Raw genomic sequence first — 14,697 nt, forward strand, 5'->3', positions numbered from 1 at the left:
CAAATTTCCAAATTATAATTGCTGAGTTAAACCATAAACCGTTTACTTGTTAAAAATTGTTTAATGTTTCTTTTTTATAGACAGTAGACCAGGGGTGTCAAACTGATTTTATAGCACAATTTGATCTCAAGTGGGCCGGACCAGTGAAATAATAGTACAATAACCTATAAATACCAAGAACTCTCAATATTCCCTTTGATTTAGTGCAAATGAACCCTCCTTTTACAAAACATGTTATGAACAAACTGAAATTTCTTGAGAAAAATACTTGATATTTGAACAATATTGTTGTTCTTCTGGCTTCTATGTAATTATCACTCTTGGCAAATTCATCCTGCGGGCTGGATTGGACCCTCTGGTGGGCCGGATATTTGACATCCCTGCTGTAGACTGAACTCTTCTGGGTGTCCAAATTTAAAGAATCAATTTGTAACCAACTTGATAAACTCTGAAATAATATTGATTGAATGTAGAATGTCACTTAGTCAAAGAATAGAACATCTGCTAAGATATACAAGTGCTTTATTTTATATTCTTTAATGTGGACTTGTTTGTTTTTATTATTGAGATTCTTTGACTTTGGTGGCCTCTAGTGGCCGGATTCAAAATTACAGACAAGCACTTTCCCTCTGAATGGTGTGAAAGATCATACACTCATATTCACATTTATACCTCACATTCAGGCTTTACCATAATGTCTGGATGTGGCAGATGAGAAAAGAAGAAACATTAGCCTATGTCATTGGATGTCATTTGTGAAGGCTGGACACATGAAACCATTTTTTCTGTGCTGTTTTTCTAGAGGTCGGTTTGTGGCATGATACTTTCAACCTGACGGGACTCTGATTAAGACAGTTAATGTGGATAAAAATGTTTACAGTATTTAATCTGAAAGCAGCTTCTTCTCCGGGTAGAGTCCCTGCATCACCAGCGTCCCGACGAGAGAGAAAAACGCCACGGCGGTCAGGATGGAGCGCAGGGCTTTGAACCAGCTGGGGTAAGTGGGCAGCAGAGACAGATCATAATGCAGCGAGATTCCCAGACCCATGATGACCATGGTGCCTGCGGGGACGATGCTGTCGCTCATCACCATGGCAACCCAGGCCAACAGGGAAGGGACCACGCTGTTGGCCAAGTTTATCCAGTCCGGTTTGGCCGGGCTGCTCTCGGGAAGAGCGAACCCCCAGCGCGCTCCGCCCAGGAAGGACACGATGGAGGCGCCGTAGGCCACCTGAGCAAAGGCCAGTTCTGGGAAGTAGACGTCGGACACGGCCATGAGCAGGGTCGGCGCCGCGAAGGGGATCAAACCCGCAAAGCCCAGGTACAAGGCGGGTTTGGGACTCTTCCACAAGTCCCTCATGTCGTAGCGCAGCAGGTCCAGCTCTCTGGGAGGAGGCTCGGGCTGCAGACGCTTCTTCAACCGCACGGCAGAGGAGTGAAAATGTTGGTTCCTCGCTAGAAACGGAGGTTGGACGCAGGTTTGATTCCTCAGGAGGAGCTCAGTCCTCAGGAAACCGACGACAGAGGGAGGTTTTAGAAGAGCAGTGTTCCTCTCTGTGGAGGAGGAGGAGGCCCAGCAGGTCGATGTCCAGCATCTTTGTGGAGGACCTGCCCTGAGAATCACCTGAGAGGACAAAACAAAAAAAACATTGATGTTAGAATATAAATTGTCTTTTATTTCTTTTTTGGAGATGTTACATGTAACATTGGTGCTTTGGAAGCTAGGATATTAGTCCTTTACCTTCTGGGCTGCTAAGGTGCTTCTTCTAAATATGACAGAGATCATCTGAAAAACAAAACAGAGGTCAGGTTGGGCAGGATAGATAAAGACTAATGTATTAAGATAAAAAAAAAGATAAAAAAAGAACAAAAGACAAATGAAAAGCAGAAACTGATGGACTGGTGATTGTTTTAATTAATGATACATCGCCACATTATTTTCTCAATCAATAATTTGCTTAAGAAATGGTTAGAAATGGTGAAAAATCACTTGTTGGTTGTTTTATTTGACCAACAGTTAAAAACCCAAACATATCCAGTTCACTTTAAAGTTGGGATGTTCTGTAAAACGTAGCCTACAAAGAATTTGATGATTTGCAAAAAATGTAAATGCCACATTTTACTGAAAATAACACAAAAACAACACAAAGTACATAAAATGCAATATTTTTTGAAAATGATGGGTTAAGGTTAACACTCTGAGCTCTCTCTCACACAGACACAAACACACACACACACACACATACATTGCTAAATTAACGGATAACGTTAAACGTCGCACAACTTGAAACCTCGTGATATAATAAACCACATCACTATGAAATAACCTGTACAGTTACCTCTGTTTCAGGACGAGACCTTCATTCTCCAGTAAAGTGTTTATTTTATTTTCCTCCTCGGGGTCACTCAGACAGGAGCTGCAGAGACTTTCAGCTGGTGTCACCGTTTATTTCCTCCGTGTTCGTCTCGCTCCCTCACTTCAGTTCCGCCACAAGGCCAGTACCATGAGTACCAGTACCCAACAAACTGTGAATCTAATGTCGATATAATATATAACATTTTCTACATTTTTTCTTTTTACATTTTAGTCAACAGTTTCTGATCAGGCGTCTCTCAAACAAAGACGACTCAGTTAACTTTTTACAACAAACACGATCAGCCGCTTACGGCACCATTTCCGCTTTTCAAAATAAGAGCCGTGGATGTCTCACAGCCTTACAGTCTATGCTACTAGCACGTACTGTACGGTAAGTTACTCTTCTAATCACCTGTTTTCCCCATAGACTGTATATAAAAGGGGTTTCCCTCTAAAATAATAAGTTACAACAAGTAACGTTACAAGCGTAGGCTACTACTACAGTATCAAACATCGACATTGTTATTTCCCACTTGCCCACGACCCAGTTTTTCCCCAAAAAAAATCTTTAAATTTACATACACTCTCAGTAGGAACACATTGCATTCTTTTTTTAAATATAGAAAATAAATGAAATAAAAGGTATAACACAAATTGAAGGCACTGTAACTCGTTGGGATTTCAGTTTCCACCATACCATTAATTGTATCATTTCCATCTGCCAGTAAACCTAAGGAACTAAAATATTTGTTAAAGCAGAAGTGAGTGATATATTTGTGTTAAGCTCTTTAAAAAAAAACCACACTATTGATGGGGATTTATTTTTCCATTTGCAGGAGTGTAGTATTAGGGCCAGCCAAAAAATCTGGTCAGTCCTCAGGAAACCAACGACAGAGGGAGGTTTTAAAAGTGCAGTGTTCCTCTCTGTGGAGGAGGAGGCCCAGCAGGTCGATGTCCAGCATCATTTATTCTGTGTATTACTTTTTTTTACCATTTTAAGTAACCTTGGTGAATATGAACATGTTTCCTCTTAGACAGCCAAAGTTACAGGGGGAAACAAATGATTTCAGACTGTCTTTTCTGCCTGCCATGAAATGTATCCCTCCCCATGGTGGACTGGTGAAGTCTGACCACCAAGTCATTTATTCTGTGTATTACTCAGACCATTTTAGGTAACCTTGGTGAATATGAGCATGTTTCCTCTTAGACAGCCAATGTTACAGGGGAAACAAATAATTTCAGACTGTCTTTTCCACCTGTCAACATATCCCCCCCTGTGGTGGACTGGTGAAGTCTGACCACCAAGTCATTTATTTTGTGTAGCCTATTACTTAGACCATTTTAAGTAAATCTGTATGTGTTATTCAACACATTAGGCCTATTTACTACACTGAATTGAGGAAACTTGCTCATTAAAATGGTCTGAGTAATAGCCTACACAGAGTAAATGATTTGATAGTCAGAACCCTGTATCTTTGAATGGAAAAGAGGAAACAAATCCAATTGAGGCCAGCAAATAATTACAGCGATCTTGATTTTGAAAAGGGGAGTTTATTTTATTCAACAAATTGTGCATAGGCCTACTGTAGCACATTATATGTCAAGTTATAGTAACACAAGTATGTGCTTGCCTCGATTTTTCAGTACGTTCTCAATTCAGTGTAGTGAATAGTGCATTGAATAACACATATCCTAAAGATTAAATAATTTATTTTGATAGACGAGCCACTTTGCAAAACCTCGCTGATAAAACTAGAACACTAAAAACGATGAATCAAACAACTCTAATGTACGTAGTTTCATTTTATTTAGATGAAATCAAGCACATCTATCATAGTTACAGTTCCACCTTCATGGGGAACACTTCCTGTCGGGGATAAGCACCTTGGCATGACACAGGTACGTGGTATTCTCGCCAACAACCGAAACATCCAGAACATCCAATAGAGAGGAGTGTTGACACCAGGAAGAACGTCAGTTGTAAGGTAACTGATGAACCTGTAGGGACAGTTGCAGCCAGGAAAGAGGGAAGACATCACCAAAAAATGTGAATATGCAGTTTTCAGAGTGAGTACGAAGTCCTAAAAACCCTAAATACAGGTGCATCTGAATAAATTGGAATATCATGGAAAAGTTCATATCAGTAATTCAATTCAAAAAGTGAAACTAATACATTATATAGATCCATTACACATGGAATGAAACATTTCATGCTTTTATTTATTTAATTTACATTTAATGAAGACCTATAAAAATCAGTATCTCAAAAAAATGTAAATATTACAAAAGACAAATTTAAAAAAGCATTTTTAACACAGAAATGTAGCCTTCTGAAAAGTATGTCCATATGCACTCAATACTTGGTTAAGGCTGCCTGACTAGAACTACTGGAAATTTAACTTTTCCATGATATTCTAATTTATTGAGATGCACCTGTATAATGAAATAGTAGAAGGCAAAGTTAATAAATAAATATATGAGAAATAGATACAATACACTGCTGTTGTCCATAAGCAGACAACAGCAGTGTGGTACTGACTCTCCACAGTATATCACGACGTCCATCAAGTTCCAGTCGTTGCTGCTGAAACTGTTGGGGCCGGAGAGTCCCAGGGCCAGCAGCTTGATGGTCATCTCCAGCAGGAAGAAGGACAAACTGATTCGGCTCAATTGCTGCATAATCTGGAAACAAAAATATAAAATCATGACATGCTTTTTAATGGCAAAATGCAACAATACAGATGGAGACTTTGACAGACTCACATCAGGTGTCTGGCGAACAGACACTGGTGTGAACTGTGTTTAATGGGGTTTAAGTGGCAGAAGTGAAAGTGTTGTTCCAACAATTAATGCAAGTTTTTGACCTGTAAGTGGGCGGGCATGTACAGATGTGGTGGGTACATGTACATCAGCACAGCATGGAGCACAATGACCAGCACCGACGAGCTCCTCAGCCACGTGGATTAAGAAGAGGTTAAGGTCAAAGGTCACATATTAATTCGATCATATGGTTTATGAGGAGATGGAGCAATAATCAATAGCATAATAACAATCATCATCTGTATAACACACATTATATTCTCTACATGTACCCAGGGGGCAAAGCAAAAAAACAGACATGGAGCGTTGTAAATGTAAAAGGTTTGACACCAGAAATTATATCTAGGAACTTCAAGGATTAAAACCTGGGTGGACAACCCGGTCAACGAGCTGCTGGAAAGCTACAGGGGGCCAAAACCCCTCTTCTTGGGTAATTTTGCTGGCGAAATTATGTAAATGCAAATATTTAGGTACTACAATGGCATAAATAGTCATACAACTATAACATTTGGCAGAGAGTATCTTGACATATAGGGGGAGGCATGAAAAAAAGATTCTAGGGTTTGTTGCAACTCGATTTTAAGATATCACCCTCAACATCCCAAAAAGACAAAAAAAAGTACTGTTCACCTGACAAATTCTCATGAAAATTATTATTTTTCAGCACTTTATGGAGAATATCTATGCCTAACATAGAAAACTTCCCTAATTAATAAGCTTCCATTTGAGCGTGTCTAGAATGATAGATGGAGCAATAATCAATAGCATAATAACAATCATCATCTGTATAACACACATTATATTCTCTACATGTGAGAGCATGTCTAGAATGACAACAGATAAACACTGAACCTTGAATTAGACAAGTGTAAGGATATGGGCCACACGTCAGTCTTAGGCACAACCTCCGGGGTTCTGTGGTCTGTTTAAGACCCCAGACCACCGGGACCACGTCCGGGTAGAGCAGCCGCTCTCCCTTCTGCTCTTTCCACTCCTGACTCTGTTCTTTGCACTTAGTCATGATCTGGAGGGAGGACAAGAAGAGGACACGAGACAGACAGTTGGTGGATCACCAGGGCCGTTGTATAGGGGAGAAAGGTGATGATAATTCTAGGGGCCCAGCGCCCAGTAGGGCCCATAAAAAACCCCAGTAGTCTAATCTTTGTATGACTGATTTATTCTGCGTAAGACCCTGACTAATACTCATAGTACACTGTAAAAACTCAACATCTTTCCAAGAATATTTGTCTTATTTCTTGTCCAAATGTCTCATTTCTAGTCAAAACTAATCTCTTTCCACTTAAAATAAGACTCATTACCTAAAAATTAACTTGTTTTTAGATAATTTTCACTTAAATTCACAATAAATAGAAAAATCTGCCAGTGAAAGTAAGTTTTTTGTGCTTGTAATAAGGAAGAAAAACTTGCTCCACTATCAGATTTTTTCTACTTATTCCAAGTGAAAATATGCTTGAAAGAAGTCAAAAAAAGTGTCTAAAAACAAGCTACTTTTAATATGATGTGTCTTATTTTAAGTATAATGAGATTTGTTTTGACTAGAAATTACATTTTGACTAGAAATAAGACAAATATTCTTACTAAGATACTTGAGTTTTTGCAGTGTAATGCTGCATTAGCATCAAAACAAAGAAGGCTAAATAAAAAACGATAATACATACGTAGTCTAAGAAAAAAAAAGGAAAAGTTAGGGGGAGGGGCCCACTTTAGTGTTCTTTAAGGGGGGGCCCAGAATTCCTAGCAACGGCCCTATGGATCACCATTGTGTCACTGGGATGTTGCTGTCTCTAAATTATAAATTATGAAAAATATCTTTAATTGCATTTAATAAGTAGTAGCCTACTGTTAAATTCTTATCCCTGGACCTTTTTTTTCATAACATAATATTGTAACAGACAGTTTTTTGTTTATAAATGTGTTACAAGGAGCTGTGTCCCTCCGAATTGCGGTAGGCCTGAAGTTGGAGGGATTTAGTCTCATAACAAAAATAAATTCTGCAGACACTACACTGTTGGCTATATTTTGTATGTAGTTATGGCTCCCCTCGACCTATTTATTGCATATTTCAGTTTTTTAAATTGCTATTACTGCTGTATTTGCGATAATGCTCCTTTAACTGAACATCATGGTAAGTTACATTTATCAGTTTCACATGAGAAAGGAAGGGCCACTCACCAGAACAGCTGTCAAAGTTGTCAAAATGTTGATTTTTAAATTTTAAATAGTTTTTGTGTCATCATCACACTTTGGAACACTGTACACATTCATATTACTGTTGCCAAGGTAACAACTAATGAGGATGATACCTTTGTTTGACCCTCTGACCTTTTTATGCAACACCGTCTTTGGGCCAAACTTTCTAATAATCAAATTAATTGATCTGCAAAACCAATGAGCTTTCCTGCAGCCTCAGCTCCACTTTTTTTTTTTGCAAATCAATAAACAAACATTAGCATGCTGTCATTATTTTAATGTGTTTTCATGCTGTTGAATTTATTATTAGATAATAATGTATTGTAGATATTTGTTTGATTTTTATTTTCATTTTATGTTTTTTGTATGTGAAAGCCAAAGTTATTGGCATGGCTTTTAATGTGAGAGTGGGAAAACATCATTGGTAACCTTGGTAATAGCACAAGATCTGAATCATCAGAGGAATCTTGCTTTGTTGCCCTGAAAAGTGATGCGCATCTTCAAAATGTCCATCTTTTTTTTTTTCATTTTTCATTTTTTTCAAGTGCTTTCAGGAAAGTTACAGAAAAATCAGTATGAGGGCCTTGAGATAAGATCATTTTTATCTCTTTCATCACATTAAAGATACATGTTTTTATCTGAATGGTAAAACATCAGTGGAGTTTAGGTCCTGGATGTGCAGAGAAACATTGCCCCTCATCCTTCAACTTATAGCAAATTAAAACCAACACGGCCTTGTGGCTTGTTGGTGCTTTAAGCTACTTGGTGTCACATGTTTGATTTAATAACTGGACACACACACACACACACACACACACACTCCAGTGGACGTGCGACCATCCGTGTGCCAAAGTAGATTACTTTGGGCTTAGCTAGCTGACTACCTCTCGCTTTCCTCCTCAATCATTACTGGTCCCATCATCAGTGATGCAGCAGAGAGGCTTCACGTCGCACTCTATCTTGTTAGGGCAGATGAGCCACTAATATAGAGGCAGCAGAGACGCCTCTTCATCTAATACTGTACACACACACACACACACACACACTTACACACACACACACACTCCTGATCCTGTCCTTCCTTCCTTCCTTCCTTCCTGTCTCAGGCGCCTGATGTCTTAATCTGTATGAATTCTGGCTCCGGGAGATGCTGCAGTGTCTCTGCGGGTCGTCATCATTAGACCTGTTAAGAAGCACTGGAGGACTTTTCGGTCGCACCCCTGAGCACATGGATTATTCTGGCGCCATTGTGCATCCTACAAAGTCCTGGCGTAAGTATTGCAGTCTGATTTCACGCTCACACTTTCAATAATTCAGGTTGTTAGATTTTCTTCAGTCGAAGAAAAGCAAATCTTGAACCCATGATGAACAAGTGTCTAGTACAGTAGATATACTATATACTGCATATATATAAAAGAAAAACAGGAACTTTATAATTGATCCTGCATCAAATTAATATTTAACTCTGGTTTTAATCATTTATGCTGCACATCCGCTTAAGTGAAGCTGCTGAACTTGACATTTACTCTAGAATAAGTGCAACATGTTGAGTAGGACACTTCAGCCATGGGTCTATGAATCTCTCCATATTGATCATATTGATTCCTCATCAGGGTCGTCACTAGGTTTTAACAACAAACTAATTAACTAATTAAATTAAACAAATCAGAAATAACAAGAGACAAATGCGGTGACACCTGAGGTTCTTAAAAGGAGAATAGGCCTATATGTCACATATACAAAAAAATGTCACATAATAAAAGAACACCAAATTATTTGGGGGGGCTTTAGAATATTTTAGGGTGGCTTCAGCCCCCCAAAAATAGGCCTAATGACGCCACTGTTCCTCATTTCTCAGACTGACAGATACATCGGCGGCCTGTTTGGACTTGTTTTAAGTTGTATTTACAATACGAACTGTGTAAGATTTCTACAAATTATAAGTAAAGTGAGGATTATTATCTAATAATAATCTTTAAAACAGTTTTTTGCTTTCCAGTTGATCTAATTAAAGTCAGTATAACCATCCCACACACTGATACAGTTCTTCTGAGCATTTAGTTTCAGTGTCTCATGAAGACTCTGGCTGTGTGTTTGGGGTTGTTGTCATGATGTGGAATTAATGATTAGACGCTTAAGTGATTACTGATTAGACGCTTTATTGACAGTAAGAAAGGCAGCTTTATTTGTGTAGGACATCATGCAACTGAATATACACTGTTCAACATGCTCAACTACTTGACTATCACTCAAAGTCAAAGTGCAAATACTTATTTTGGAAAAACTGTTTTTTGCTTTTGTGCTGCACATACGTGTAAATCTTTACAACAAAGCACCTGTTGGTCATTTTTTAAAACCATGCATGCTTGGAGACAAACTAATCCATGACACAACCTCAGTTACAGAAATGTGGCATTCATCCATTGTGTGTCTGACTTCTTGCTGTTTTTTTTTATTAACATTGCTCTCTCTGTATGACTTTTTAAATAGTCACTTTTAAAACTGCCTCCTGTTGCCACTCTTCAGTTCACAAACATTCAGATCTCCTCTTCCCCGTTAGTTTCCACTGGTCCAAAGCCACATGACCACATTGTCAAACCCATCTTCACAGGTGATGCATTTACTGAGAATGCATGTGATTGGCCATGCTTGTGTTTTATCTACTTATATACTGGAAGTGTTTTATTTGTTTTTTACATTTGATTTTTCTTAGATGCAAGTAATGCTGAAGCTTTTTGGGGTTTTTTTTTTCAGTTGTGAGCGGCGCTGCCAGATTCAGATTCAGATTCAGATTCAGATTCAGATTCAGACAACTTTATTTATCCCCGAGGGGCAATTCAGTTCAGGAGACTTTAGTTTCATTAAAAGACAGATAAAAGGAAGAAGAGGGAGACAAACAAATCCATCTCAGGTAATCAGTATGTGGCACAGACTCTCACAGCACATCAGTAAATAAATATATAACACAGTGATACATGGCACCATAAATAAATAGCAACAGTAAATACCATAAATATAAAGTGCTTCTTCATTTCACATACCATCCAGGTTTAACAACCTGATGGCAGAGGGAATAAAGGATTTCGCCCGACGATTGGTCCCAACAAGTGGTGCGACAAGGCAACGGCCTGATGGCATTAAAACAAAGTCAGAGGACAGGATGTGGTGTTGGGAAACTATTCCCCGTGCTCTTTTGATCACCTGTCTCTCCCACTGAGAACTCAGGTCTCTCTGGCGGATGCACATCTTCACGATATTATAGAGGCAATTCTTGTCCTTGATAGAAAGACCACCAAACCAACAAATAAAAGAAAATGTTAAAATACTCAATAAAAGACTGATAAAACACACACAGGATCTCCTTACAGACATTAAAAGAGTTTAGCCTTCTTATCACTGCAAAAACTCAAAATCTTACCAAGAATATTTGTCTCATTTCAAGTCAAAAATGTCATTTCTAGTCAAAACAAATCTCATTCTACTTAAAATAAGACTCATCACATAAAAAGTAGCTTGTTTTTAGACACTAATTACTTCCTTCAAGCAGATTTTCACTTGAAATAAGTAGAAAAATCTGATAGTGGAGCAAGTTTTTCTTCCTTATTACAAGCACAAAAAACTTGCTTTCACTGGCAGATTTTTCTACTTATTTCAAGTGAAAATTTGTTTGAAAAAAGTGAAAATTATCTCAAAACAAGTTAATTTTTAGGTGATGAGTCTTAGTTTAAGTGAAAAGAGATTAGTTTTGACTAGAAATTAGACATTTTGACAAGAAATAAGACAAATATTCTTGGAAAGATTTTGAGTTTTTTGCAGTGTAACAAGTAGATCCTCTGTCGGCCCTTCTTCATAATATTCTCAGTGTTTACATCGAACTTCAGTTTAGAGTCAAACACCGTTCCTAAATACTTATAGGTGTCAACAATGTCAACCTCGTCGCCCTGGATCAAAGTCAAAGTGTGTGCAAATGAATTGCCCCCTGTGGGATTAATAAAGTTGTTTGAATTGAATTGAATTGATTCCACATGTTAAACATGACAGAACGAAATCTGTACCCAGGTCCCAGATAAAAAGTAAACAAATATAAAAGCAAGGAATGTGCACAATCTAAAAAAACAGGCACAAACTAAAAACAGACATTTCTATAAACAGAAATAAATAAGATAAGATAGTACATTCATAAAAAATGGCAAATAGTCAGTGCAAGAGAGTGTATGTGTGGACTAAAGTGCAAGTCAGTGCTTTGTTGCAGGTAATGATGGAAGGGAATTCATCAACCTCACAGCCTTAGGGAAGAAGCTGGATGGATAATACTTGGTTTTGGTTTCTCACAAGATGTTTCTCCAAGTCCAGGTGGAGCTACAGAAGAAATGAGAAACTGCTCACCGCTGTGTGCAGGTGCATCAGAGCTGCAGTTCTGCAGAGCTGCACTGGAGGGCAGTGGGACACTGTGTGTGTGGACGCCAGCAGCAGCAGCAGCAGCAGCAGCAGGTTTCAGGACAGAGAACATGGTAGTAGGCGACTGCTGCAGCTGTCTGTCTTTGTCTGAACCAGGGATAGTAGTATTTTATTTAGGATTTATATATTGAGATTTATCTGTGAATGAGCCCGAGAAACAGACAGATGCATTTTTTTTATAAACATCATCGTTTTACATGTTTTGATCTATGAAACATCTTGTGGTTTCTCTCAACAGCAGAGACGCCGCTAGAAGATCTGTGTCCCTGAGACTTCACTTCACTCGGGACCCTGGATCAGTAACAGCTGTCGTACACACTGTTCATCAGTTCATCAGCTGCACTGAGTCAATATGATGTCTATGACTAACACCCGGATTTATTTAAAACTCATGAGGTTTGTTTTAGAAAGTTGGGGATGCAACAAAATGGAAAAACGATTTAGATCTTATTGTGAAAAACAAACAGACAAAAGAAGAAATATATTCCATTACTAAATCCTGTAAAGAAGCAAAAAAAAAAAAAGAAAAGAAAGAAAATCCATTTAATTAGTCATTTATTTAGTTTTTTTATAAACCAGGATAAAATATGAAATGAAAAATATGTACAAAAACAACATGTTGAGGAACATTAGGTACGAACATAATGATAGGCAAAGAAAAAGGAAATCCTGCAACTAATAATTATCTTCTTGATTAGTGAATTAATCGTATTGTCAGTAAAATGTCAAAGTATTGTGGAAAAATGTACGTCACACTTTCTCAGAGCCAAAGGTGACATTTTCAGCTCCTTTGTCCAAACAACACAAAGTTAACTATCGTGTAAGATTTGTTATATTTGCTTTAATGATGGCTTGGCAGAACATTTTAATGAAATAAACCAGTTATAGCTCCATAAAGCATCTTGTATATGAATTTAACAGTGAGTAAATCAGTGTGAATTCAATTTATCCGCATTTTAGATGTGAGTAAATGACAAATGTGTAAATTATGAAGCGCAGGAAAGCAAAATAACACTTTTCCCAAAAAGAGACTTAACCATATTTAGTTTTTGTTGCTGCTTTTTGCTTCCTGGAGGAATCGGCCACAGTCATCTCACTGTTTACCACACCTCCATCGTGCATTCACAAACTCGCAACACGGGCGCGATATTCGTGTGTCGGTGCTGGAGCTTGCGGAGACACCACCTCATCACAGTCCTTTTCTGCAGACCTGAAGGACTTTATTTCTCAGGGACCTGAAGTCCTGACCCTGCACTGTTGCAATAAGCTGAGAGTGAAAAAGTGGCAGAGAAAGAAAAGAAAGACGGACAGAAGGAGGGTGAGAGGTGTGACTGCTGGAGGGAAAAGAATAAGAAGACCTTTAGTCCTTGAAGGTGTGTGGGTCTCGGCGCCGGTTCGGGGGGTCAGCGGCAGCAGCTGTCCTGCTTGACCGACTCTGATGAAGCTGCAGATTCTCGCCTTCATGAATCATCCCACTCCATTTTCCTCCTCCTCCTCCTCCTCCTCCTCCTCCTCCTCTGCTCCCACCTGGACTCCTTTTCACAAAGAGAGGGGATTCCTCCTCTTAGGCCTCTTTCTTCAGCACTGAGGCAATCAGACTGTTGAACACGCAGAGGGAGATGAGACATTTTAAATTAGTGTTAGGAGAGGGGGAGAGAGAGAGAAGGGGGAAAATGACATTTTTCATTTTCTACAATAAAAGGTACTACATTGAATTCTCGGAGCATGACAATACGGAGGAGTAAGTAATGGAATAGGAGCAGACGTGGTGTCTGTGTGTTAGTGGATAATGAGGAATTTAAAGATGTACGGTCCTCTGCTGCCATTCAATCAGACCCTCACTCCGTCGCTGTCACTGGCCCTCGTCTCGGCGCTGTCACAATACTCCACAGAGACTCAAACTTCCTGAAATTATTTCTGTAGTCATCCAGAACTGGTCCACGGCAGCAGCAGCAGCAGCGGCGGCTAATCCAGCACACAGCTAGGTACATGTAGCTATCTTACAGTGGTGTTGTGACTTTAACCGCGGGGCTGGATCACTAACCAGGCAGAGTGATTCTCCCTCCAGCCTCCAACCATCAAGGCCACGCTTTTATTACATGGGTTTAGACTGAAAGGCACTTCAGCTATCAAGACCCATCAAAACAGACGCAGTGGAGAATGAGAACGAGGTATCTTCTTGGCCAATAACAAGGAAAAGTGAAGTGAATTGGAGCTGGATTGTGATTTTATTTCATTTTATGTATTCACACTAAACAGCCAAGATACAAACTGCACAGATGTTAGCTTCAATCTATAGCAATAGTGCTATGTGGTACTATTTGTTTCAGTACTTGAGTGCATGCTTACAAAACCAATTTAAAAAACAAAAGAGCCAATCAGAAAAGAGAAAGCTCTGAGACTCTCCTCTGATTGGCTGACTGTTTTTGTTTGCGTGATTGAATAAAACTGAGCAGATTTCAGGTGAAACACTAGAGAAACTAAATCCTGCAGAGGGGTCCAGGTGGTGGTGGGCGGGGCTTTGGGTGACTGCCTTTCTTGTGACATCACAATGTTACAGGAAGTTGTGACGGCTGGTTTTGGTAACACTTTATAATAAGTACACACTATTAAGCATTAGTTAAGCATTAATAAATACTGAATTCTTCATTTATAATGCACAAATACTCGTTAGTATGTAGTTTATAAATGCATTTAGTGGTTATCAATGATGAGTAAAACATTTTTAACTGTGTTTATAAACTCATACTAATGAGTATTCATGTGTTATAAATGATTAATTCAGTATTTAATGCTTAACTAATGTGTTACCCTGGTTTTTAAAGGCTCAGTTTCTGAATACAGGCTGCCAC

General features: G+C 38.8%; 1 protein-coding gene across 1 annotated transcript in view; it reads right to left on the bottom strand.

Annotated features, from left to right (window-relative positions):
• Positions 1-152: 152 nt before the first annotated feature.
• Positions 153-14,697, bottom strand: part of LOC310985214 (transmembrane protein 69-like) — a 397,249-nt gene continuing 382,704 nt past the window's right edge. The window contains exons 2-4 of the mRNA XM_083970741.1: positions 2,340-2,421; positions 1,742-1,786; positions 153-1,624 (exon numbers count right to left, since the gene is read on the bottom strand). Coding sequence (XP_083826867.1) covers positions 884-1,624; positions 1,742-1,786 — 786 coding nt within the window. The 5' untranslated portion in view covers positions 2,340-2,421 and the 3' untranslated portion in view covers positions 153-883. The remainder of the gene's footprint in view (positions 1,625-1,741; positions 1,787-2,339; positions 2,422-14,697) is intronic.

The sequence above is a fragment of the Trachurus trachurus genome (genome assembly GCF_905171665.1).
Source record: "Trachurus trachurus genome assembly, chromosome: 4".
Classification (NCBI taxonomy): domain Eukaryota; kingdom Metazoa; phylum Chordata; class Actinopteri; order Carangiformes; family Carangidae; genus Trachurus; species Trachurus trachurus.